General features: G+C 37.5%; 2 protein-coding genes across 2 annotated transcripts in view; one reads left to right on the forward strand and one right to left on the reverse strand.

The window, feature by feature from the left end:
- The first annotated feature begins 3,541 nt into the window (after positions 1-3,541).
- Positions 3,542-27,667, forward strand: part of PLCZ1 (phospholipase C zeta 1) — a 43,266-nt gene continuing 19,140 nt past the window's right edge. The window contains exons 1-8 of the mRNA XM_056482465.1: positions 3,542-4,362; positions 4,869-4,975; positions 5,503-5,626; positions 9,249-9,483; positions 15,758-15,959; positions 17,807-17,951; positions 19,762-19,917; positions 26,058-26,285. Coding sequence (XP_056338440.1) covers positions 4,962-4,975; positions 5,503-5,626; positions 9,249-9,483; positions 15,758-15,959; positions 17,807-17,951; positions 19,762-19,917; positions 26,058-26,285 — 1,104 coding nt within the window. The 5' untranslated portion in view covers positions 3,542-4,362; positions 4,869-4,961. The remainder of the gene's footprint in view (positions 4,363-4,868; positions 4,976-5,502; positions 5,627-9,248; positions 9,484-15,757; positions 15,960-17,806; positions 17,952-19,761; positions 19,918-26,057; positions 26,286-27,667) is intronic.
- On the reverse strand, positions 3,692-4,963 carry CAPZA3 (capping actin protein of muscle Z-line subunit alpha 3). The gene is given in 6 exon segments (XM_056511600.1): positions 3,692-3,821; positions 3,823-3,994; positions 3,997-4,004; positions 4,086-4,523; positions 4,620-4,788; positions 4,849-4,963. Coding segments are annotated over 6 exon segments (1,032 nt in total).

A 27,667-nucleotide genomic window follows, 5' to 3' on the forward strand; every position in this document is an offset into this window, starting at 1 on the left:
AAACATTCCCTTCCAAGGGAAAAAATGTGAGTACCTGGGCAAAAATTGAGCCATATGAAGTGGGCAGTTCACCATGTGCACATGCAGAATGACTGCAGGATTAGTGCCAGAAGGGGCCACTGTGACAGTCTCCAGCCATGAACAGCAAAGACTGTGAACACAAACTCCTATTTCCATCTTAGTTGAATGTGTAGGATTTAGTGTGGCCTGACCTATGCATTTGGGCTCAAGTCTAACTCCTTGGTGGGCAGGCTGTGTCTCAGAAGTCAGATTACAGTAAAATTTCATGAGCAGTACTGTTCTAGATGTTTTGTCTTCCTCAGGCTTCTTGTGTTTAAGAATTAACAAAATATGTTTTTAAAAAACCAATGAATAAGTGAATAAGGAAAGACTTTTAGTCCTTTGCTTTCTGCCAGTGAAGATGAGCACACCTAAATAGCTGTAGGCTTGCCAGGGGCTGGTGCACTGATCTGTGATCTGTGTAGGTAGATCTTGAATCTTTGCAGAAAAGAAAGCTGTCATACATGAGAACACAGCAGTGTGCTTTAGGATGTGGGTTTGTAATTCTAAATTTCAACCAGGATAAAAAAAATTCTTGTTTCTTTATGCTTTTTCACTTTGTGAAAGAAACTTGCATCAACTCTCTGAGAATTTTATTTGGGATCATGGCTGTTTGGCACACATCTCATATAATTATGTTAATCCCTACCTCAGTTTCTAAGAGGCAGCTATTGTTGTCTCTAATCTAATCCAGACACTGGCCTTCCATTCCCCTCAGAATGTGTCTCATGTGCAGGTCTGGGGACTTGCAGAGGGACAGCCCCTAGACAGGTCCCATCTGCAATCTCTGTCACTAGCAGCAGGCTTTATCAGGATCCCAGGATCCAAAAAAATCTCAAGATATTTTCTGGGTATTAATTTAAGGATGTGTAGTAGTTCCTTTTTCCATTCAATGATAATTCACTACATTAATCATCTAATATGGCATTATAATAATAGTGATAATTATAATTATTACTATTATTATTACTATTATTACTATTAATGTCTCTTATTCCCTCAGTTTTGTATGGTGGCAATTCTAAAGTCTTCCTAAACCAAACATGTCTCATAACTTTGGAGAATGCCAGGATACAACACTTTGAATGGCTCAAAATAGTTATTTTTTGAAATAGTGACATTTTGAAACCATTCCACATTTTTTTATAACTCTGAAGCTTTCATTAAAAAGGACTATAAAATTCACTGTTTGGGCAGGAATGGCATACTGACATACAGAATTAGAAAATACCTTGCACTTGGCACGTAATAAATCTGCTTTTTCAGATTTATTGAAACATTTTAAACCATTTTTACTGTAGAAGGGAAAATAATCCTTGAATTTAGTCTTACTATAACTGCAGCATGAATGTGTTGGGTGTTTGAGCTCAGTGAGAGAGAGACAAAGTTCTTTGGATTTCCTTCATTTTTGTTTCCTCTGTTATAAAATCATGTTTTCTTGTCCCAGTTTGGAACAGAATGGGGAGTAAGGCATACAGTGGAGATTTTAGTACACACTACAGGCTGGAAGATATACAAGTAAAGTGTTTTGTTTTATAAAAATTGTCTTTTTCAATCCATTAATGAAGCAAAGACAGAATTTTTGGAAAAGATAAAGAGGAAAACATGAATTTCTTCCAATGACTAGGAATATTGATAGACTTTGTTTTCTGCCAAGAGATAACTGGAGTCTTTATTGCCTGTTACAGATTTCTATCTATTCTGAAACAAAAAATAAATGAGCTTTTAATTCCACATATATATTTGAAAAATAAATCATTATGCCTGTTTCACTAAGTGTTTTCATTTTGATAGGTCTTCCACCTGCTGTATTACTAGAAAAACATGAAGTAAACTTTTTAATGTGAACATTAAATATTCAGTCCAAATACTGTCTTCTCATTTTAATGCAGCTGTAAGCAGACAATGAAGTCCAAGCTAAACTCTAATGTTACTGGCATAGTAAAAATGATAATTTTCTTTACAGCAACAGTTAATGACAGATTGAAAATTATTATCAGAAATAAAAAATTTGAGCCAATTTGGCTCAGGTACATTTGTACCAACTTGGTGATTCCAATGAGTCTACATGCTGAAAATGAATGAGCAGAATTTTAACAAAATTCCCATTTTATTTTGAAAACAAATTACATCTCCATGTAAAGCTGTTCTGAACTTATGGAGTAGGTGATCTTCTCCTTGTGACAGAAACCCATGGCTGTGGGGTGAGAAAGAATGACCCATAGGTAATGCAGCCCTCTTTGAAGAACTGAGGGAGCACAGAAAATGCTCTCTGTGCTCCATCCTTCTCCCTATTCAACTGCATTTGTTTCTCTGGGAATTTAATTCTTATATCCAGATACATAGAGGAAGGAACCTCCCAAATCAGAGAGCAGTAAGTGTGCAAAATCTTCATTTTTCTTCAAAAGACTAATCTGAAGATGTCCATTTCAGCACAATGTTCTTTCTCCCCCAAAACCATAGCAATGTGTAGTTCTTTGTGACATTTAAAAACCAAGACAATGAAAGCAATCATGGCCAGTCAGCAGTGAATCTATAAAGCCACAGATAAGTATTTATAAAAGTTCAACCCACGTGGCACTGCCATTCCCACCAGCCATGAAGAACAGCAGCAAAATTTTATGCTTACATTAAGAACATCTAATATTTGTAAGAATAATGCTTAAATGTTCACTCACTTTTTTTAAGTGTAGTGTTTACAGTAGAGCTTGCAATTAAACTTTGTGTTGAAACACTAATTAAAAAGTTATGTTTACAGAAAACAGCAAGAATGGTAGGCATTTGTAATAGTTTGTGATAAATGTTAGGAAATAATCACTATCACAGTTTGAAAGTAAACCAATATCACATGCATTCCTTTGGCCTTTGTAATAAATACTGGGAGAGGAGAAGTAGCACTACTTTATTCTTTAATGCTGCAACACCCAGCCTATATCCCTGGTCAGTCCTGACATATCTTCTGCACTAGCTGTAAGGAATTTATTCCTCCCATGTCCTGCTCTTCCTTTTGCTCATGTGCCCATATTAGGGATTTAGAGACATCCACAAGCAAAACCTGAAAGCTGAATTTACAGGGTTTCTGGAGCAATGAAAGAAATCTAGATATTATGTCCTGATATCTTTGCCAATCTGCCTTACAAACTTCCTTATAATCAATGTTTCATTCAGTGTGGTTATATTAATGAATATAATTTTGATTAAAATTACAAAGGAAAGTAAGAATTTGCTCAGTATCTTACCTGTAGCACTGTGCTGCCTTTGACATTTTGACCATCACTGGTAAAGTACTTGAAAAGTCCATGAAGAAAGTGGAAAAAAAAAAAAAAAAAAAAAAAAAAAAAAAAAAAAAAAAGGAAATTATTTCCAGTCACTGCACACCTGAATTATTTTTAAAGTGGTGATTGACTGATGGAAGTCTCTGTACTCTCCTGAGTGATCCAGAAATAAATGAATTAAACAACTCCATCTTGTCTTTCCCCCCTTTTTTATTTAGGCCATCATATCAAAGACAGGATTTCAGTAAGCATGGAGGCACTTCAGCACTGGAGACCTTGGTGTTCAGATGCTGATCATTCCATAGTTTAGTCCATAGAAGTGTGAGTAACAGGGAATTCCTCGACAGATTTTCCCCTCATATATTCTCTGACAAAACCTGAATGTTTTCCAGAATGTCAATACAAAACTTGGTGTCCTCAGCATCCACAAGTTTCATAAAATGTGTGGCAAACTGCCTTTGGTCTGTCACATTTAGAGTCTCGCTCGGGCTTGCTGACAGCTACATGGAAGCTGACAACTTCAGAGCAGTTTGCTTGGAGAAGAATCCTGGTAAAATGAGTGGGAAATGGAGTCAGGGCAAAAGTCCAGCCTGATTTCCAAAGGCAGTCCCAGTGATTTGAAGGCTGAGGTGTCTCAAAGCAGGACATGCACAGCTGCTCTTGCCCAGGCTGGTTTTGAGGAGGTTTTGAATTCCCTGCAGAAAAGCGGGAGATCTGGTGGCCTCACAGCACTTCAGGGTGTCCTCTCACAATTCTCCATCATCCACCATCACCCCGTGCTGTGGAGACCGAAGGGCAAAGAAGGGGTTTCCTCCAAGCTGCTGTGGTGGAACACAGTGCTCCTGGTTATTTGGGGGAACATGTTGTGGTGACAACAACACCTCCTGCCTCACCGGCTTGTCACCTCAGAGCATAGCAGACACACCTTGGACAAGCTGGCCAAACTCCCCGGGAGGACATGGGCACAGCTGGCTGCGAAAGGCCTGCTCTGCCTCACACAGCTCCTGCCTGAGGCACCGGATGTGAGGTACCCTGAGGGCGGGAGACGTGGGTCGGGGCAGGGCCAGGTACGCGCTTTGTGGAGGAAGGAAAAGGCACGAGATGGCGGCAGGTGGTGCAGCAGCAGAGGGAAAGGCCTGTGCTGGAAAGGCACAAGATGACGGCAGGGTGGTGGTGCAGCAGGAAGGTCTGTGCTAAAAAGGCACAAGATGGCGGCTGGTGGAGAAGCAGGTAGGCCTGTGCTGGAAAGGCACAAGATGGCGGCAGGTGGAGCAGCAGGTAGGCCTGTGCTGGAAAGGCACAAGATGGTGGCAGGTGGTGGAGCAGCAGGAAGGCCTGTGCTGGAAAGGCACAAGATGGCAGCAGGCAGGTGGAGCAGCAGGTAGGCCTGTGCTAAAAAGGCACAAGATGGCAGCAGGCAGGTGGAGCAGCAGGTAGGCCTGTGCTGGGCGCTCTCATTTTGTGACATCACCAGAGTGGCACTGGAGCGACACTGGAAGCTGAGGGAGCAAACGTTCCATGCCATTCCGACAGGGCACTGTGGCATGGGGAGCCCTCTGTGAGCCCGAGCGAGGTGCTGGCAGTGCCGCTGCCGTGAGGGGCTGGAGCAGGTGACGCAGCGTCACCATGGACGAGAACAGATATCCTTTCCCTCCGCCACCTTTTCCTCCTCCCTGCCCTGCCATTGGCACTCCCCTGCCATGTCTCCCTCGCCTCAGGCCTGCCTGGGCACACGGGAGCCCAGAGGGGGGCACGGAGGGCCTGGGGCAGCCTGTCCTGTCAGCCGGGGCCGGTGACGGTGTTTGGGTGGGCACAGTGCTGGGAACAGCCATTCCTTGGTGTTTCTTGGCACTCCCCATCATTCCCTGTCCCTGCTGAACCCCCTTTGCTCCCCACTCCTCCCTCCTCTCCCTGCAGCCCTTTCTGCACCCTGAGCACCCCTCGATGCCATCACTCCCTCCTCCATCCCTCCTGGTCACTGCCCTCTGGGTCTCTGAAATCTCCTCCTGCTGCCTTCTCAGAGGTCAGAGGACGAGGATGTTCTAGAGGATGAGAAAAGGAAAGCACGAGCTTCTTAGGTTTAACAAAATCAATCTTCTCCCCCTTCATCCCCCCATTAAAAGGCAATTTAATGGGCCAGAATCTGCCTTAACCTCAGGTGTCATACGTGGTTTTGGAATCTCATTCAGAATGATTTCAGGACTGGGAATATTGATTTCGAGGGTTGCATGAGGCTGTTTGAAAAAATGAACATAAGTTTTGATGAAGATCATTTTAAACATATTTTCAAGGTAAGGTGTATGTACATTAAGCAATTAATGGTTTAGAAGTTCAGTTACACACATCATACCTTTGCTGATATTTTTCAATTAATTTTTTGGGAAATGTATTTAGTGCTAGTGTGGTGTGCAAAATCAGCAAAGAATTTTCCTCCTCCAGATCTTTTGTTTCTGTGTAAAATATCTAACCCAGGGCTTGCATTCAAATTTAGAATGGAAAATACCTCTAAGATCAATGAGTCCAACCATTAAAACATTAAAAAATCCAATTCTAAACCTTGTCCCTAAGCACCACATCTACAGGTCTTTTAAACACTTTCAAGGAATGGTGACTCAGACACTTCCCTGGACAGCTTGTTCCAATGTTTGACAACACTTTCAGTGAAGAAATTTTTTCCTAATAGCCAATCTAAACCATCCCTGGCACAACTGCAGTCCACTTCTGCTTGTCCTGCTGCTTGTTACTCAGAGAAGAGACTGACATCCAAGTAACTCTCACTTTTCACCACAAGGAATCAGTGCAAGGTGAAAAATATGTCAATTTTTGATTCCCAGGTTTTTTTTGTGACATGACTGCTCTTGGGAAAACTTAAAGCATTTCGGTTTCATCCTATTCAGCTGCTTCTGTGATCAAACTAAAGGGGCAGATGTGCCTGTCTGATGCTGGACAGAGCCATGAGAGCAACTCCCCAAAAATCCCCTTACCTGGAGGACAACATGGACCTGTCTGAGCTGCTTTAGATCCAGCACACATTCATTCTGCTCTCCACTATACCTGTCCTGTAGTATTTAAGAGGTGTGCCTGAACAGATGGGAATTGCACTCTAACCCCCAGGGAAAGGATTTGGCTTTGGGGCATGGCAGTGTTTAAAAGATTTCCATGAAGGTTACATGATACAGAAACTGGACTTAATAAGTTAATTTAGTGCAGGTAAGCAAACTACTGCCAAACAGACCTTGTCTCAGAGAGCAAATGCTACAAAACTGAGTGCCTTGGCACCTGCTGGGTATGTGTGGTCATATAGTGACTCAAAAGATGCAAGGCTTTCCCTTTTACCTCATTTACCACCCCCCCAACAGCTTTCTGGAAATGCTGTTTCTCTAACAGAATGAAAACAAGTGTGTATATTTATTCATTTACTTATTTATTCACACTTTTATATATATGTGGTTCTTTTGAGCACGTTGCAACCAGCTGGCTGATTCTTCCTGATTTGTCAGAGGAGATTTAACTGTGGTGAGTCAGAAACTTTTAGGCCATGAGGTAGAAGGCACAAAGTTTTCCTCTCCTGTCCTCCTCTCTCATTGCTGTCTGGATAAAGAGCCTTCCTGTGTTTTTTGCACTTGCACAGTGTGGAGATAGCTGCCAACCTAGAGAATCTTCTCTGGAGCACTTTAAAATACTTCTCATTGTTTCCTCTACCTTCCCCCTGCTTTGGTTTCTGGCAGGAGTTTGAGAGAGATGGTCAGATGTGTGGGTAGAGAAGAGAGCTGAGGGAAGTGACCTGCAAAGAATAAATCTGATCTTGTTGTACTTAACCTATTATACCCAGCAGCCTGATCTAGTTCTTTATAGCACCACTGTTAGGTGTTCTTTGCTATTTGAGAAAGATTTACAGGTGTTCAGTAGTTTGGGAGGCTCAAATATTTCATCATTTTACTAACATGTAAATTCAAAGCATTCTGGAAGGGAATCCTACTGATATCATTATAAGTAACTACACATCAGCAGTTAATCCAATGGTTGTGCATAACAAAATACATTTTATAGGAAACTAATTTTAAGGAATGATCTGGTTTTTTCCTTGTCTGTTCTCTTTGAGTTTATTTTACCACAATACCCTTTTGAGCAATACCAGAATTATGAACATTAAGGTTTTAAGGAATAATAAATTTTCATATAATTTCTCTGAAGATTCTTTGTCTCTTCTTTTTCTGAGCAGCAAAGATTTGATGTGCATTAATAAAAATAGGAATGATAAAAATATAAGCCAAAAATTTATAAGAATATTTTTTTATAGCGACATGATTTTTATCACTTTAATTTGAAAAGCTCTATGGTATAGTATTATTGCCTGAATTTCATCAATAGGCAACTAAAATAGAAACTTTATTTTTTTTTGCCTAGCTTCTCTTTGTGCCACTAACTAAGTGAACATCTTCCAAGTCCTGATAGACTCTTTATTTCCAAAAGATGTTGGTTTTTTCTTTTCCTCCTTAATGGTTATGAGCAAATTTGCAGTATTGTTAAGAGCATTAAAAATTGGATTGGATCAACCTTGGTTGGGGAATTTCCCAGCAGTAATGAAATGTAGCATTTGTACAGAAATATATTTTGCTTATGATTTCTGTTAAAAATGATCATTATTATTCTCTTTCACAAACTCAAAGCAAATAAGGAAGTACTGATTTGTAAGATTGCTTTGCTAGAACTCCTCATGAAATTTAATTTTGTACTTGCTTCAGTTACCTGATATGTTTTTGCTCCTATTGTTGTACTTATCCAGTAGGAACTGCACTGCATAGGAAGGAGCTGGCAATGGACCTTTAAACTTTTAGGTTTTATGGTGTGGCTTCAAAACCAATTCAATTTAGCAGTAATCCAAAGTCTTGCTCAAAGAGCAGCAGAGATCAAGTAGCAATTTCCTGTTTGTAGACACTTTGGTGGAAGCCAAACCAGCCACTGCAGGTGCCATGCCCTGGATGCTGGAGCTCCCCTTTGGCAGTCTTGGTCCAAGGAACCAACAATTAGGGATTTTCATCAGTTTACAGGGATAATCACTGGATTGCCATTTGTTTGTGGTCTTTGTGAGCAGTTTTGTCAGCAGATTTCTCTTGACAACTTTTGAGAATAATTCAGGCTAAAATGGTGGAAACATTTGTATTTCATATGCAGTTACTTATTTTGTGGGGAAAATTTTAAAAGAAAAATAGAATTTTTAAACCTGAGATAAATGTAAAAGGCAATGATGGTAAAAAAGTGTTATTCTACTCAAATGCTTTTGGCCTTTTAACTTTTCTAGTGGCTTTTATACTGAAACCCTGAAATTAATTACTATGCTAACATTTTGTAAGCTGTATGAAAACAAGCTTACAGTTGAATAATTCTGTAAGTGTGAATAATTAATCTAATTTAAACATTCTGGCTTGTTAAGAATAGAACATTATGTCATAGGTTATTACAAAATATCTTGCCTTCAAACATTAATATTGTGTCTTATTTGAAGTGTTGAAAGACTTGTAACTCTTGATAATTTGGTCATCCTTATTTCATTTTCAAGATTACTGGTTGCTGTTTTTGTATGCAAATTTGACTGACAGTATTTACAATATGGTGCAAATAGCAGTTGGAGAGGTATTATACTAAATATATTTTCCATTTGATAACTTTTATGCTGCACATTTATTTTAATGCAGAGCATTTTAGAGATTTTCTACAATGTGTTCTAACATTAAAATGCATTAGATCTAGATTTATTGTACTTATTTAGATGTTAATTATGTCATATAGTCCATTTTACTTTATATAAAATATTTGTAGCACAAAAAAGTGTAATCTAAAGGTTGAAGAGTGTAATCTGATTGTAGCCACTACCTGTAGTTTCCTGAGGATTCTGGTGGCTTTTTTCCTCAGAAAACCCTTGACAAACACACAGAAGATGTAATTAGCATGGATGATTTCAGAGCAATTTATCGAGCTCTTGTACACAGACCTGAATATGAAGATCTATTCAAGTCCTACTCAACAGATGGCAAAATTCTACCTGATGGCCAGCTCCTGAAATTCCTTGTAAAAGAGCAATTTCAAACTGAAGCTGATGAAACAACTGCCTTAGAAATTATTATGAAGCATGAACCCATTGATGAAGGTATGCCCAGTTTAACTATTGATATCTAGCTCTTATTTTTTTGAGTTTCTCTCAAAGATTGTGCTTTGCAAAACCTCATACTTTAATTTCTTTAAAAACATGTCTTTTCATCTAATTTTTTTTTTCTTCCTGTGTTTTAATTTATTTTCATGGTGCCCTCCTTTCTCTGCTTTCTTCCTTTTTCTGTCATTCCTTTATATTTTTTTCTTGTCTTATAAATTCTGTTCTTCAGCTCATTACAAGCCTTTTCAACTTGTTTTTCTTAAGGTTCTTATCTGCCATTTTTCTTGTCTTTTCCCTACAGTGTCTTCTCTCCCTTGAGTCACTTAGTGATAATGCAAGGCCTCAGACAAGACTTTTATGTCCCTCTGACTTCCTTGCAGAAGCACTGTGTAAGATTTTTGGAGGTGCCTGGTTGCCTTTCTGAATCACAAGAACTCTGAGATGAGGAGGGATTAATAAAACTGTAACATGTTCTTCCCCTATGTAAAGGTGCCTCAAGTTGGGGTGGAACACTTCTGCTGAGTTTCACTGGTTTCAACTTGTGGCAAAATTTACAACTAAGCTATGAAAAGGATATAACTGTATTTTGTTGCAAGCTGTTACTTTATTCAGTGGAATATGTTTAGTTCTTTCATTTACTTGGTTCCCAGTCTTTGAAAATGAGTGGAATTGATAAGTTAAGAAAAACAAACCCCAGGAGAAAATATTTCTTCTGAGAAAATAACTTGGGATTTTCTTTGCTGACCTGTAGTGGAAGAAGAAAATGGAAAATGAGAAACAGAACATCTGGTGTTTCATTAAGAGGCATTTACTGTCCAGTTATAGCTGCAAAACATGACTCCTTATGCCTTTACTCCTTGGGGTTGCCTTTCAAATTTGACTGTACTTTATTGAACATATTCTACTCTGTCAGAGGAACTAATGTTTACTCATTGTACAAGTTACCACTTTAAAGGGTTCATTTTATTTTGTGTTACCTGTTCTGATGGGAAAGTTAAAAGCTATAACACAGTTAAACAACAAAATTCTTCAGTCCATTAGAAAACATCTTTGTAAATATCAAATGAAGTTTCTATAGGTTTAATTTAATGTCTGGTTTAAATTTCAGATGCTGAGCCAAATTCTTGTTTGTTTCTTCACCTGTGATAAATTTGTTTGTCTTGTAATTGGAAATAATCTTGTGGAACAAAATAATCCCTGTATTGTTCATGCTCCTTTGAGCGAATTCAAACTCCCACTCAAACATATTTATTGCAAGGTTCCAGTTCTGATTGACATGAGAGATGATTCATGTGGTACTGTGATAGACCATTTTGTGTAACTGTCGTTCTGAATTTGCTACAGAGCATTATTCATCAGGGTGATCTGTTGGACTCATCTGTCACCCTTGCCCTGTGCTCTACAGAAAGGGAAAAGGGCAGGTGTTGACACTCGATTGACAGGTTTGCTAATAGTAATGACCATTCTCTCACAAGTGAGATAGCCCTGCTATGTCAAGATTAGGATGAACACAATGACTACATTTTACATGTGATTTAAATAAATCAGTCTGTGGCATTTAGTGCATCCCTAATGTTTGTGCAGAGAGATTTCCAAAGCTATTGGGCCAGACAACTCTGAATTTCCTCTCTAGGGTACTGGAGCTAGTTCAGGACAGTGGGGAATGGATTACTCTTTCATTTTTATTACACAATTTAAATGCATAATGTCAAAATGCTACACTAACAGTTTTTTTTCATGTGTGTGCTAAAAGCTTGCATTTTTGGCAGAAAGAGCCATTTCTATGGAATTGATCACAAAATATGAATATGTGATTCACCCCTGAGAGTTGTGTCCTATTAACACCCAAACATCAGTTTTGCTCTTTCCAAACATTTCATTATCTGCCCATTTTGCTATTACTTTGAATAGAAGCCTCAACTCATTAAATGAGATTAAACAAACCATGCCAACTAAATGCTTTTTTTTTTTAAGCTTAGTATATATGTAGTTTTTTGAAAAAATAGTGTTCATTAACATGGATAGAATTAGAGGCACAGTGAGGATAAGAAGGTGCATCCCATTGTTGTTTACAATGTAGTGCCATTCAAAGACTCCACTCCTGCCTATTTTCCTGCTAGGCAATACAAAAACAGGGCAAAATTGCAATCCTGTCTTAAAAAAAAACAGCTTGCTTTGTAAATAACAATATAAGCCTAGTGCATCTGTCAGATAAGGACTTGGAGTAATCCAGAATGTATTTGTGAAGCAAAAATCCATTTTCAGTTTATTCCTAGTATACACAGTCGTGAGGAGGTTTTTGCAGATTTTTTTGTCCATATGTATAAGAGACAGTGCAGGATGTAGAGAAAACTTTGCAGAAGAGAGCATTTGGTGTCATTGGCCAATGTAAATCAAACTTAATAAAATAGACATCTCTACCAAATTCCTACAGATTTCATAAAAAATCATGTGAAGTAAGAAAGAGGACTTAAAAAATCTCAACTAAGGCAATGGCTCTGGCTGGATTTGTGAGACACAATAGCTCAGATGTATGAAAGGATGTGTAAATATCCAGTCTCAGGGAAAAATTTCAAAAGAAGGTGATTATGAAATATAAGCCCTTAGAAAATGGAACTGCTGTTCAGATTTTTATTCCAGTATGCACCAGTTATAAGTGTGGGTAAGGCAGAAAAAAGCCTCCCTAGAATCTAAAGTCAGAGTAGAAAAGGAATAACTGTATTTTTACTTCAGTCAAGGAAATACCTCTCTCTTTACTGTTCCCTTAGAGCATGAATGTTTCATTCTGATGTAAAGTAGTCACATTTCATAGTATGAGATTCCATCTGATGATGTGTCTGCCTGACTTTTAACAACGATTGAAAGGATTAGAGCAAGTAACACCCTTGCCTCTGACTGCAAGTATTTCTCACGAGTTCGCCCCTACAATTCCCAGTTCTTCACTACCCCTGGGGCCAGGTGACAGAGACATCTCATTACTAATTCAGCTCTTAGGGAGCAAAGAGCCCACACATAGATTAAAAAACATGGGAAGCAGCTTCCTCCCCATTTCCTGGTCCCAAATTCAGTTCAGGCTCTTCTCCTCCCCACTGCCAGTCTCCAGTGCAGACCCCTCTCCCCCACGCTGCAGGCTGTACTCCAGGAGCAAACAGCTCTGGCCAGTGCAGAGTGATTTCTTGTTTTGTTTTGTCTGCTTCAGCATGGGTACTCTACAGGCCTTCAGGGCACCAAACATCTTATGAAAGTTTTCTTTCCAAAGAGGAAGAAAAATGCTTTCAAAGAAGTTCCAAGATAAATAAGAAAGCAGAATGTAATAGACTCTAAAGATAATGTATAATGTAATCTGAGTCTTTCTTATACTCAGGTTATATCCATAATTCCTCTCTGATATGACACTATTTGTATATATGGCAAAGCTGGAGTTTACCTTAACAGAAGGAATGAGAAAAATAATTTTTTCTTAAATCAGATTCTAAAAACCCAAACAATATAAAAGATGATTGCTGATAAAATGAATTCCACACTATCCAAAAGAGGAGGGCAAGAAAAAATCATTGAACTTTGTGAACAAAAAGAGGCAATGAGGAGACAGAAATCTTTTCCTGCCCTCTCTTTCTACAATGAATGGATATGTATGTGCACACTAACTACTGCCAGAGGGTCCTAATGGAGAAAAAGACTGAGCCTCCTCCAGGGCAGAAATGTAAGGCCTTGATGAAAGTCTTTTCACTGTGCAACAGCTATGGAGATGAATTCCCATTTCCTTTAATGTAGGAGCAGAAAATGTCTGCAAATGGTCAGAAAATAGTGTGACTGGGCTGGCTATTCCTCAGAAATGGAAGAGCCTGTAACAAGCTCTGTAAAAACACCATGAGTTTTAGTCCATTGATTGGAGACATGAGCTGAATGTTTAACTGAAATCCACGAGCTTCCATATGACTAAAAAATAATGCTAGATGTTCATTTTTGGGGATTATGGTCATCAGCATATTTGCCTAAACATTAACTTCTCTTGAGAATATTGCAGTTAACTTTTGTCTATGACAAGAACAGCCAGGAAAACATCATAAATAATTCAGAAAATAACTATGATTTTGAAAAGCCAGTATTTTTCACTAATTTAATAAATAAATGCAGAAAATGTAAGAGTTTTTGGAAAATAAAAAGTGCACACACACATGCACTCTCACACACACAAATAGTTACTAGCTCGACTTGTAATTGCTCAGAGAAATATATAAACCATGAAAAATTAATTAATCAGATATGAAATCCAGATAGTTCATGTAATTCATTATAGGCAAAGCACACAGAATGAGTGTATTCTGAGTAATGTAAAAAAATCAAAATGTTTTTTAAAGATCCAGAAAGTAGAAACATAATCCAATTGTTACAAGTATAAAACAATATAACATATGCACGTGGATAAATCTGTCAAGATATTAAATAGGATACACTTTTCAAGAGTCAGCAGGGTAGCAAGAAGTCATCTTGCAAATCTCTTAGTTAGAAGAAGACCAAAGAAATTCCTGATGAAATAAATACAGTCATCTCTGTAGTATTATTAATATTATTAATCTGAGAAAGATCTCACTCAAAAGTAAGGATGAAACAGGATTGGACCTTCTTAAATGGTGTAAAATCTGGTCACTGAAGACAGGTTGACAAATCCAAGTTCTTAGAAAATTGACTGTAACAATCCTGACCAATACAAGTCAAAGGTTGCTTTGAAAATAGGGAGGAAATGAATGATGAATTGAAAGACTGGAAAAGATCAAATATAATATCTATTTTAGAAAGGGAGCACCCAAGGAACTAGGTTACTAGGAAAAAAAGGGAGAAAATAATAAATATGTAAACCCTTCTAAGATGGTAAAGGTGAGTAGCAGTTTGTCAGGACATTCCATGAAGAAATAGTTTCCTGTTTTCTCCTGTGAAAGATTAACTGCACTGGTGGATAGCAGAAAAATTAAAATTACCAGAAAGATTCCCTGGATTGGATTTGTTTTTGTGGAAAGCAGTGGAATGAGGGAAGAGTGAGAGCAGTTCTCATAAATGAAAGAGGATTAAAAAAGGGGAGTGGACTAACACCAAACACAGCAAATACTTGGGACAGGAAGGAAGTTTGATGTCTGGATGGTCTTCTGTTTATCACTGTAAAACACTGCAAGTTTTCTATAATTGAGAAATAAGTATTTTCTGTAAATTCTCATTCAGGTGTAAAACTTTCAGTCTGTCACACACTGAAGATCAATAACTGCAATTCTAACTTAGGCATTCTGATTCTTACATCTGTAGTAAGAATTATCATGGCAGAAAAGGAGGTTTTCTTGCAGCTATTTCCAGTCCCCAAGTTTGTATACATTGACTTCTAAGTTACTGCTAGCATAAAATAATCTTGGATTATTTACTGCTTGTTCACTGCTAGCCTGCTATGGTGACAATAAAATTATTTTAGAGTAAGAACTGGACAAAATCCCTCACTAATTCAAACTATGTTTTGAAATAAAGCTGACTTTTGGGATGATATCATTTGCAAAATGACTGCATTCCAAACATGACACTGGGAGCAGTAGCTGGCAGTGTAATGGCTCTCTGCCATTAAATCAGTCAAAACCAAAACAAATGGGATGACTATCACTGGCATGGACTCAGTGCATTTTGTTATAAATGCAGCAGTGTAATAAGCTTGATTTGCAATTCATCTGTGTGGGCAGTTTTTCCTTATGTCAAGATGCTGTTTTTATTTCAAATATTTCTAAATATTGATTTTATCAATATTTATTTGGAATTTTCCACCCCTGGGGAAGACATGTGGTGCTAGGAGTCATAGTTTCTGCAGGATTATATTGAGAATTGCTGACTGAATTTTTAGCAAAAAAAATCCTGGTTCTCTTAAGAGGGAAAAGAAGATTCTCTTAGTCCATTGTCTGGCATGTTACTTTCCAAAGTAAACAATGAATGTTTAACTTTATATTTAATCAAGACTACTGAAAACTTCTCTTACTGCTGTCCATAGAAGAATAAAACTGTCAAAACACATTTACTTCCTCTCAGAAGTTTGAACCACAGCAACCCAGCTCCAGAGTCACATGTATCTATATTGGTACTGTTTATACATTTGTGATGGATTTTGAAATTGCAGGATAGTGTTGTGCTGTATAACTTTTAGCAGTGTTCAGAATTGGGTATTAAAAATTTCAGAAAGTGCATGGATATAACCATCAGAGTGGCTTCATGACAGAGATTTTTCCCTTTTGTTTTTTTTCAGTGAGAAGGAAAAGGCAGATGTCATTTGAAGGATTTGTAAGGTACATGAACTCAGAAGAATGTTCAATATTTAAAATCCAGCACAAGGCAGTCTATCAAGATATGACCCAGCCATTATGTGACTATTATATTTCATCTTCTCACAACACCTACTTGATAGCTGACCAACTCAAGGGACCCAGTCATTTATGGGGATATATCAGGTATTTAGACATAGTTTTTTAATATTTTAAACATTCTTTGGTTGGTTTGGGGTTTTTTTTAATGAATACTAAGTCACATACAATCCTAATTGGCAATAAGGGACAAAGCCATCAAAGATACAAGTTGAAAATGTGAGAGTGATATTTTATTTTGTGTGTACACTTTTCAATATATTTGCCAAACCATCTGTTCGTAGTCTGGAAACAATCTATTTTTTCACTTACATCTCAGAAAATCAACCTTGCAGCAAATGAAATCTATGCCATGGTGTACAGTCCATGATCAAATCAGTTTTTAATCTCAACACGCCATGCAAAAATAACTCCCTGAAAGAAATGTAAAATTCCTGGGCAAGCTCTAGTCTGTTCAATATACAGGATGTGTGTTGGAGTATGTCTGTGTCCGTGACATTTGTGTTCAGTGAATTTTGCAATGGGGGCAGTTTAGGAATGTCCTGGGTTGGTGTTTTGTCTGCTCCTCTCCCGCTCCCACACCTCGCTGTCTGCATGGAGCCCGCGTGTCTCTGTGTTGCCCAGGCTACGCTGGCGTGGCTATTCACAGGCGCGATCCCGCTACTGACCGCCACGGGAGCTTTGACCTGCTCCGTCTCCGACCTGGGCCGGTTCACCCCTCCTTAGTCAACCTGGTGTCCCGCAGCTCCCCGCTGCAGACAGCGAGGTGTGGGAGCGGGAGAGGAGCAGACAAAACACCAACCCAGGACAAGGAACAACAAAAACTACAAAACGTGGGCATTCAAGTAGCCAGCAGGGAGAGGAAGCTCTGCAGTGTGTGACTTCAAGAGGATGATGACCAGGATGCCTTCTTGCCAAGGCAGGGAGGAAGGAAATGGATTGTGTAATAAAGGCAACACTGAGAGGGCAGGATGTATTAAGAATTAGGAAGAGATGTGTCCAGAATTCCTATTATTTGTACCACTTTATTGAAGAGGAAGCAGTTGGAACCTTCATATACCTGAAGTCTTCTTCCTTGGCTGCTCTCTTAATGTTCTAGAGTGACTTGCAACCATCAGAAGCAATACTGAATTTCTAACAGTATTTTAAATTCCATCATGTTAAGGCTGCATTGCTGAAAGTAATTGCAGAAAGGGTATAACCCCCCTCTCTTCCTCTTTCTCTACTATTTGTGTGAGGAAAATGCTAAAATCAGCTAGAGGCATATTTGACATATTGTTAATGTGTGAAAAGCAGCATGTAAAAGACAGATTGGTAATTAAGTAAAACAGTTTATAAGAAATGTTTCAGTTAGTTGCCAGTCAAATATTATAAACCTAAGAATTTAAGGGATGCCACTATCATGTTAAAATTAAAGCAGTAAAGTCAAGGTGCCTGAGAAACTTTAGCACTCCCTGCTAGAAATGGTCTGGAGAGAAGAACTGACTTATGTAAAGACCAAATGCAACCCAGTTCTCTAAGTGCAATGGATTTTTAAATGAGTCTCAAAATTGCAAGCAGGTTTGGAATACGAGCACAAAAGACCATTTGAAACATGTATTCTTTTATTTTAAGTGGCAATTTGCCTTTGTTCCAAAATTCCTTTATTGAAATCTTTGACCCTCATTTTTACCTTTTTAGGGAAGATAATTTAGATAATCCCAAATTCTTTAATGCTCTAATAAAGTTTATTACATAACACACCTAAAATAAACAACACAAAGTATGTCTGTCACATATATGTATACTTCAGTAGGGTTTCTTCTTATTTATGATGAAAATGAGGTGGTTTTTCTGTAATTAATCACCATGCTTATAACCCAAAATACAGCAACTCATATTATAGAAGTGTGGTTTCTCTTGGCTGTAAAATTGTTTCTCTTGTTCTACTGAAGTGCTCTCTTAAAAGGATGTCGTTGCCTGGAGATTGACTGCTGGGATGGCAACAACAATGAACCTATTGTGTATCATGGTCACACTTTAACAAGCAGAATTCCATTTCGTTCTGTAATTCATGTGATTGAGAAGTATGCATTTATGGTATGTATAGATGTATGTGAGTAGACATAAGTTGGTTACAATGTGATGGTGGCTTTAACCAAGCCAGGTTTCCCAGATTCTCCTGGGTAAAAAAAATATGAAACAGAGCCTGTGCCAATGGGCATTGTTAAAATTAATTACAATTGTGCTATTTGTTCCTAATGTATTTGAAAAACTTTTTAAAGGAATCATAATAAGTTTTCCTGATAATGAATATAAACCAAACTTAGTGCAATGGATTCAGGTGATCTTGCTCAGTTGTTAGGTATAACTCTCACCTGAGATCATTTCAACAAGGACTGAATATAAATTGAAAAACTAGTTCAGAATTGGTCTGATGTTTTTCTTGTCCTTTATATTTTAAAGGTTTTTGCATCACTTATTCTTCTGCTGCTATAAATCTGTCTTATGTCCTATGTGTGAATTTATCAAACAGACAAAAATATTATATAATAGATGAGTTTGAGACTTTTTTCCCATTTCTTCTCTTTTTATTTTGAATGTTGACCCTGATAAATGTTAGCTGATTTTTTTGGTCAGGTGACTCATCAGGGCAATGTTCCTTCTGCCTGTCTCTGGAAAAGCACTGAAATCCAAAGAGTTTTTGGCACTGGCTCAGGCTTTTGTAAAGGCATCTGCCAAAACTCCTGCTCAAAGGAAGTGCTGAAAGACTATTAAGATAAATCTCAGAATCAGGCCAGCATTTTGTGTGTGAATATATACATCCATGAGCATAAATCTGTGTGGATTTTTATACACATGTGTTTATAGTCTTCTCAGTGCTAATCACACCTGTGTTTTTTCTGATCTGTTTTCTATATAAAATTTACTTAGTCTCTGATTTTAAAAGTGAAATTCAAAACATGATTTTATTCCAGTTTTTTAAAACCCATTGGTATAACTCTCCTATTCTTGCTAATACACAACATATTGTGCTTAGCTCTAATGCAAACTTCATTTCTCAAGCCCAAGTGCCAATGAGATGATAAAATCACGACAGAGAATGGTTGGTACCAGCTGTCCATGCAGGCTGAGCTTTGCTCCTCTAAACAGTCAATAACAAATACTCAGGGGACAAATGTAAAGATGGCAAAAACATAAAATAGTATTTGCCTTATTGACAATTTAGGTGCTGCCTGAGCAAAGATCTCACTCAGACTGTGCTTTTGGTAGCCATCAGTATTGCTGGCAACTTCTGAGATGTATTTGTATGTGTAAATGGATGTGTGTCTTTTGAGTTATTCTCTAATTTTTACTCAATTTCCCTTTTTCACCTTTTACCTTTAATTTCTACTCAATTACCTTTGCTTGAATATTGATGAGCAAAGTGTAGACTGTCCCTAGAAAAGTTTGTGATATTATGAAAAACAAAAATATGCATAGCTTGTACATGTAAAGGCAATAATTTCTGAACAGGTTTTGGGGAGACTATCAGCTTGAAAAAGTAAAAATCTGTCATAAATTAGAGCAAAAGACATTTAATCCTGCTTTATGTTGTCAGTTTTAATTTTAGAGTCTGATTTTACATTTTAAAACCAAAACAAAGCAGCTCTTTTTACACCTCTGCATATGTCTAGCTCTGCTTTGGCTTTCTGAAGGTGCATTTTTTCTTCTTCAATTGTGCTTTTTCTTTTCCACAAATGTGAGCTTTTTTGTTGTGTTGCTAACCTGGAACCACTGATCTCTATTCTGAGTCTTTTGAAAACGAAGGTAAATACAGATTGCCAAGGGGACTTTTGCAAGAGATTTTGGAAAACAATTATTCATATTTTTATTTATTAATAATAAAATCCTACAATTATATTTGCAGTCATCTGCCTATCCACTTGTACTGTCTTTGGAGAACCACTGCAGCCCTAAGCAGCAGGAAGCAATGGCAGACTGCCTGAAAAGTGTTCTAGGTGAAAAACTTCTTTCTTTACCACTTGGTGGTGATGTAAATATGAGTCGACTGCCTTCTCCTGAGGTAATAAGTTTTCATTTTCTCTGTGAAAGAAATGGAAAAATGGTGGAGTTCTTATTTTTTTATTTTTTTTTTTAATCCTCTGGAACCAAATTTATGGATCACATCTGGTGTCTGAAATAGACTTCAGGGAGTAACAAGAAATATTTAAACAGCACTAAAATGCCACGTGGAAAGATGCCACATGTTGGTGTATCTGTTACCTGCTGATTTGTTTTTTGCTTCTTAAATTCCTAAAATTTAAACATGTTATTGAAATGGAAATCTGAATCTACATTTTTGGTCAGTAACAGTGATGATGAAGCTTTTTCTTTGTCTTCTGCTACTGTAAATCAATTCTGTTTCTCAGTGTGTCTCTCCCTAAGACAGTGTTTCTCAGCTGGTGGCCTGATACCCCTGGGACACGGAGTCAGAAAAGGCAATTAGATGGGTATTGAACATTCTATTGCAAACTAAAACAAACACATTTCCACTGTTCCAGTCTCTGCACATAATTTTCTTTCAAGGACAGAATTTTTTTTCAAATCTCTTGTAGCAGAAATGCATGCATACATATACACAAAATACTTATTTTGGCTTGGCACTGTTGCCAGTGGTAGCTATATTTTACACTTTTTTTTTTACAGTAGCTGAAAAAATTGCAAATGAAAATGTGGGGAGGAAGCACTGTCATGAGGAAAAACAACACACAAAAGGTTGTAATTCTTAAAGGATTTGTCAAGGAAAAATATTTTTGAAGTAATCTGTCCAGAAGATGTGCTAAAGTATTAACATACTCTTATATTTCCATAACAACGTTGTTGTAAATTTATTTAATATTCACATTTCTCTGCATTTTAATTTTTTTATTGTACTAATGTATTGTTTTACATCACAGTGTCAAATATAATTTTGGAATCTTGAAAACTGTTTTTTCAATTAGGAAAAAGTAGAAACTATATCAAACAGGAGGGCTTGTTTTAAAGCTTCCCAAAGCATGGCTGGATTCAGGACAGGAGATGTCCAGGGATCATATGTCCTCTGAAGCAAGCACAAAATCAGTGACCATGGAATCACTGAGCTCCACACTTTAAAATATTATATGTTCCTTCCCATATGGTTACTGTGATAGAGGGAATTCATATTTCCATAGCTTAGAGTCTTCATGAGTCAGCTCTGAGAGTTTTGCCTGAAAATGGGTTGCTGGGTTTATAAGTATGAAAATGCTGTCAGGTGAGGTTCATTCTCCTGAATTTTTAACATATTAAAGTATTGTGAGACAAATTTCACATCTGTGCAAGGTGTAAGGATTACCTCAATAACACCACTGTCCTCAACTGGTTAGAAAAGTTTGAATTTAATAAATTATTATCTTGAGAATGAACATAAACTTAGGGTCATCTCCATTTCTCCTAGATGTCCTGATCAAGCATGTAAGAGAAATCAGTAGGATTTTACCTAGCAATGAAAATATGTAGCTATGACTGAATTTGTAAATTCTCTTTTGGCTGGCATCTTTTTGAAGAACCACTTTTGATTCATGTTCAAAAGGAGTTTAGTGACATCACATCTTTAAACTTTGGGACCTTGTGCATTTTCTAGGCCTGAGTAAATTCATTCTCATTTGAGAAATCCAAATTTTGAATTTAGTCTTCAGATTGCTTTACTTAAGCTGTACAAAAGAGATGCTATGGAACCATAAATGGTGAATTTAAAATGCTCTTTGTGGGAAGGATTCTCACTAAGTGTGGGAAAAAAAAAAAAAGCTGTCACCTATATAGTTTACTGCTCTACTTTTTCCAAGATGGAACATGAAAAAAAAAAAAAAAAAAAAAAGGGAAAAAGCCACATCAGTGTTCTTCAAGATCAGAATTAAATATTTCTCTTGTGTGTACATGAAGTGGGAAACCACAGAGTTTCTCCCAACACTTCAGAGAAACATTTGCCAATTACAGGTTCCTGTTAGGTTTCAGAGTTTTGGAGGCTTCCATGGAAATGATTTTCTCTTATATGGTCAATCTTCTACTTCCTTCTTTAAGTAGATCTTGATCTATACCTTTGTCAGCTGAGATGATGGTGTGTGTATGGAAGGAGGTTAAAATGAGGAACAAACCAAACCCACTCTTAGGTGATTCCTGCCCCTTTCAATTATGGGTCCTACCATTGTAATTCTAAGTGAAAATCACATTGAGGACCAGAAAACAAAAGTGAAGGATCACTGAACACTTCTTCCCTCTGCTTTTCTCAACACTTGCTTCATCTGAAAAACAAACCCCAGAAAATTTCAGGAGCAAAGGTTTTTTTTAATTCTTTGCCTTCAGTTATATATTCACACTTCCAGCTGACTATACTGACATTGTTAATTCCCTGCAATTCCTGTATTCTGTAGCATCACAGCACACAGTTCCTCCTCTACATAGAGGAAATAGAAGCCTTTGCTCTGTTTCTTTCTTTCACACATACCTTATCCCACGAGAAACAGGCTGCCCTTAAGCTTCACCTATCTCTTCTACTTCTTTCCCAAGCAGATTTTGTTTTGCCCCCAAAGCAACAGAGCTGATACAACTCTCTGCTCCTAGTCTTGTCCATCGTGGTGCTTCTAAAGACACTTCATGACCTTCCTCTAATATTCACTGGAATATCAGCTCCTTGGAGTCAGTTCCTGCACTAAATTAGATTTGACAGCCCTGACTGGTGCCAGACATCCCTGCTGGTTGCACCAGCACTCCTGGTGATGTGCTGATAGAAAGTGAAGGAATCAAGTGTCTTATGCGGCAATTTGTAGATGAACTCAGAAAATATCAGGGTGCTAGAAGAGGTAAGGTTTTACTTACCCTGTTGTGTCCTTCATCTCTAAGAAATTTGACAGCAATTGAAAGAAACATGTAGGCATCCAATATAATACAGAAAGGAATGTAAACACATTGATGCTTTGATGAAGGTTTGTTCCTCAATTATTTTGCATTGTAGTGCATTGAACTGCCTTACACTGCTGACAGGATACATATATCAGATAGTTAGGAAATTTTATCATTTGCAGGTTTCCTGTCACAAAGCTGGAATGAGATATTGATGTGTGATTAACTGAAAGTGAAGTGGCAGCTACTGTGATTTTACAAGTTGTCTTTAATGTTTACCATGCAGCTGCAAGATCAATTACTGTATGTGGTGGTTCAGAAGCATTTCTGGCCAGGATTGCCAAGGCTTCCCTGTGCTTGTTAAACCTATGGTGTTCAAATAAAAAGATCTGTTTAATGATCTCCATGAGAAAGATCAACAGGAGGTCTCCAGTACAACTCTGTGGGCTGTGGACATTTTAAATCCTGCTATTATGGGGAAAACCAGCTAACCCCATAAGCCAAAATTCATTCTCACCACTTTTCTTCACCTTTTTCTATTCAGTATACAAAGGAGCTTTCTCTACACAGTGAGTGTTTTCACTGAGAAATTCAAGATCAAGCCTGCTTTAGCATATCTGATTTTGTTGCTTCAGTTATGAGATTAATTCCTATTTATTTTGACCAACAAGTCACATATGCAAATGTCTTGACCAAGTCTTTGCACCAGAAATATCTTTGCTTGTTAACAAATCAAAACATTTCTAGTCACTCTTTTGCCTTTCAATCAGTTTATGGCATCTCTTCTTTACAAAGATAAGAAGAAAGTTATGAGAATGTGGGAGGTCCTGATGATGACCTCAAAAATGAAATTTCTGGAATCTCTAGGCTATAGTGAGTATTTATAGGAGACTCATCTAATTCCTTCACTATTTTTAGACATTGCACTCTTCTTGAGGGAACATGGTTTTCCCAGAAATGTAGTAAATATGTGACAGTCAATTATCTGTTGTTAATAGATTCCCTATAGTGTAAAGGAACTTCTGAAGGTAACTAAAAACGAGACACTGCCATATTTTATATCATCACCCAGTGAGTCAATGGTTTATTTGGTGTATAAAGTCAGGTCCTTCCTTTGGCAAGGTATCTTGGAACACTGAACTTTGGTAAGGAATCTGTGCAATGAAGGCTCTGGGCACACTGTTAATATCCTGGCCAACTGAAACCAACTTTGACTGCAATCATCCTTTGGATTTCTTTCCAATCCATCCAGAGATTTAGTTGCCTGTGTAGAATATCATCTCAACTACAGCACAGCTGTTTAGCTTTGGACCAGACTTACCTGAAATCTTCTCACAGGGTAAATGTGTTGTATGAAAACTTGTTCTGGGGAGGCTAAAATGCTGCTTCTGATATAATAAATATCTGTTTACCTAGAGCTCAGACATTGCTGGTAGGATTGATTTAAAGTATCTTGATAACTGTGATTTATAAGGCTGCCACAAAGACATCCATTCATACTTCACTAAGTCTGATTCTCTTGAATTGTTAAATATAGCTGGTGTTGGGTTTTTTTAACAGTTGTACTTAACAAATCTTCTCATTGTCTTTAAACCTTTCCCTGTGTTAGACTTCACAGGAGGTGTTGCATCTTCACCCTATATCAGGATTTAAGACAGCAGTATGAATCTTGAAATAGAATATTATGTAAAACTCAGAAGAGATTTTAACCTTGTTACTTAGCAAGATTTTCAGGACTTGATATTCCTCTAACTAGGCACCTACAGCTGGTCAGGAGAATAACAAGCTAAATTTAAACAGGAGAAACTATTATTTTTTTAATATTTATTTCTCAAATCCAGGGTTTATTCCTTACATTTTTGGGACTGAATTTTTACATTAATTGCAGTGGTCAATAGGTGGATTTGCCTAATCCAAAATGCTTGTGATTTTTGTTTTGGAAACTTGGCATTACTTCAGCTGATTTGTGTTGTACAGCACATTAATCAGAATGTACAAGAAAAAAAGTTTTGTTCATTTAATTATGTAAATATTTGTTCCAGTTGATTGTACTTTGAGGCTTTTGCTTATGCCAGCCTTGAAGTCCCACTATGCTCTAGGGAAGTCCTATTATGTTTCACATATATAAATTTTTTAGTATGCTTACAATTTATATAGAAGTAAACAGCAAATGTATTTTTAACATATTTTGTCTTTCATAATAAAACTAGAAAGGAGAAGTTGTAAGGAATGTTCAGGCTTTCAGCTCATTCCAAGGCTTTTCAGCTCTCTCAGAAGACTTGGACATGTAGAGAAAAAGGTGTCACATTTTTAGCAGTGCTGATTACCAATTAAACAACTGAGATTTCACAGAGTCTCTGATTTTTTAACCACACATTTGTTATAAGTTTTTTTGAAGTTGTTTGAAGTTCAGACAAAAATCCTTGGTATGTCATTTTTTACTCTATGTTTCACTTTCAGTGATTTGGGGTAACTATTATTGGAATTTGCTCCTGGCCAAAAAATAGCAAATTTTCATATCATTGGAGTATTTTTTGTAACTGTTTCTAAAAAGAGCCATAATTTTAAAATGTTATCTTTGTAGAAAACAGAAAAAAACCAAAAAATCCTACCTCAGGATGTTTATGTTCTCACAGGATTCTGCTGCATAGATGAAAGCTATGCTACTAGAATCAATATATTTCAATGATGTTTTTCCCTCTCTACATTATATATTATGGAGGTTGATACATGTCCATTTAAAAGTAGAGAAACTGCTTAGGCAAAATCCCCAAACTGTTGTTTCCCTGGCCAGGTAAGATCAGCATAAGGATTCATAAAATAGCAGAAGTTATAAACAAAAGTTTTAATTTGGTACACAAGACAGATATGCATAAAGGCACTAACAGAACAACAAATTTCCTGCAGCCTCAGTGATAGATCAAAACATTCCAAATTAATATCAGACACATCTTTAAGTGTGTTTCTATACATATAAGTACAATTAGGCATAGTAAAACAATATTCAATTCACCTTTGGCTCATACTTTCTGCTTTTATCTTTTCATAGTTTCAGCATCTGTGTACCTGTGGTGGAGAGCAGGATTTTCCTGTCATGGGCTTAGACAGTCTCATTCTGTTGTGTACTTTGATCCCCAGATTCTGTTTGGTTTATTTGACTTTGGCTTCTGCCTCACTCATGTCTATTTTTCTTCATTTTGTGAGCTCACTTCATTATACTTAATAAAGGACTTTGAAGACGGGTTAAATAATACCAAGAGATGAAAACCTACATCATTCTAGTACTGTTGAATCTCTTTGCTCTAGGCATTAAAATTCAAAGTTCTGATAAAAAATAAGAAAGTTGGAACGATTGAGGAGAGCCTGATGAGGGTGGACGATGACTACCACGGCGAGGTGGAGGAGATCTCAGACTCCGACGCCCAGTCTGACGACGACAGCGACGACACGATCCCTGCTCGGGGATCCAGGACCTCCTTCAAGAGGAAGGGAGGGGATCCTCAGACCTCCATCCCACCTCATAAAAGAACAAAGGTACCTGTGCTTCAAGTCAATATAGGGAACACAGAGGTTTTAATTTTCTTTTTTAAAGAATGACTATATTATCTTAAAATAGAGGTTAAATTTAAAAGGGAACTTTGAAGTTACTAAGATCAGTGCATTTGGAAATTGCTGTAGCTCAAGATTTCAGAGTTTTCCTATTCTTGGAGGAAAAGTCAGACTGCACCACACTTTATTATCCACCTAAAAAGCAACCCCTCTCTGTGCTCCCATCTTGAGCTTCAATGGCATTTTCCTCTTTCAAACCTGCTTGTCCCAGGTGCTCAGTACCACAGCAGTTTGAGATGAAGTTACCCAAGTGTTTTGTTGGTGCCATGGCCCTCCTGGAACTATGTACAGAGAACACTTACAGCAGTTCCTGATGACAAAAGGCAGAATTAACTATTTCTTCCCCAAGTCTGCCAGGCTATTTTTGAGATAGATTCCCCTATTTTCTTCTGTTCTGGATTTTTTGCATTAAATGAGGCGCACACTCCTAGTTGTGCTGAAACATTTTTCAGCATTTGGAATTGAAGAGGCACTAGTCCTTCTTCTTCACCTTCTCCTTCATGAATTGAAGTAATATTGTGGAATTAAGCAAAAAAGTCTGCATTGCAAGCCACAGGTAGTTAGTTATTAAGTTAAAACTAAAAATAATTTAAGCAGCATTTCACAATTAAGCAGTTTACCCTTAAGAAAACTTGTAAAAAAATGAAATTCCATTTTTAGTTTGTTAACTTAAAGTACTGTAGAACTCACAGTTTGTAAAACTGTAATATAAATAAAAACTAGTAAACATCTGAATCCAAACAATAAAAATACCATCTCACTCATTTAATCCCAATCTGAAAAAAAAAAAAAGAAAAGCTGCTGGCTTTGCCTGTGCCAGTGCCTCCCTCCAGAGTTGCATTCTCCAGGATTTCCATGGCACAGACTCCTATTGCTCCCCATGGGACATAGCCCCAGAATAATCAATGCCCTTGAACTTTGCATGGTTTCAGAGCCATGAGGAGGCAGTCTCCATTATTTTGTCAGATGAGAATTTGCCTCCAAAAGATTTAATGGATGTAAACATGATTAGCATCAGCAGCTCTCTGCTGGCTACTGCCCCCAATTAGCTCACAGGTTATGCTAAGGAGAATGAAGAGGTCACATAGAAGACCCTGGTACAATCTCAGTCACTTTTGCTTGTTTTGGTAATGGAGTAAGACTAAATTAAGATTTTGGTGAGAGAAATTTCAACCCTAATGAAGAAGAAAAGAGCTTTCCTAACTTCAGAGTAATGTTTACAGGAATATGCCTTTGACTAATTTGCTTGGCATAGTGTAATATTTTCCTCTTATTTTACATTTTTTAAATGAGTTTATGCTGTTGGG

This window comes from Oenanthe melanoleuca, chromosome 1A, assembly GCF_029582105.1.
Source record: "Oenanthe melanoleuca isolate GR-GAL-2019-014 chromosome 1A, OMel1.0, whole genome shotgun sequence".
NCBI lineage: Eukaryota > Metazoa > Chordata > Aves > Passeriformes > Muscicapidae > Oenanthe > Oenanthe melanoleuca.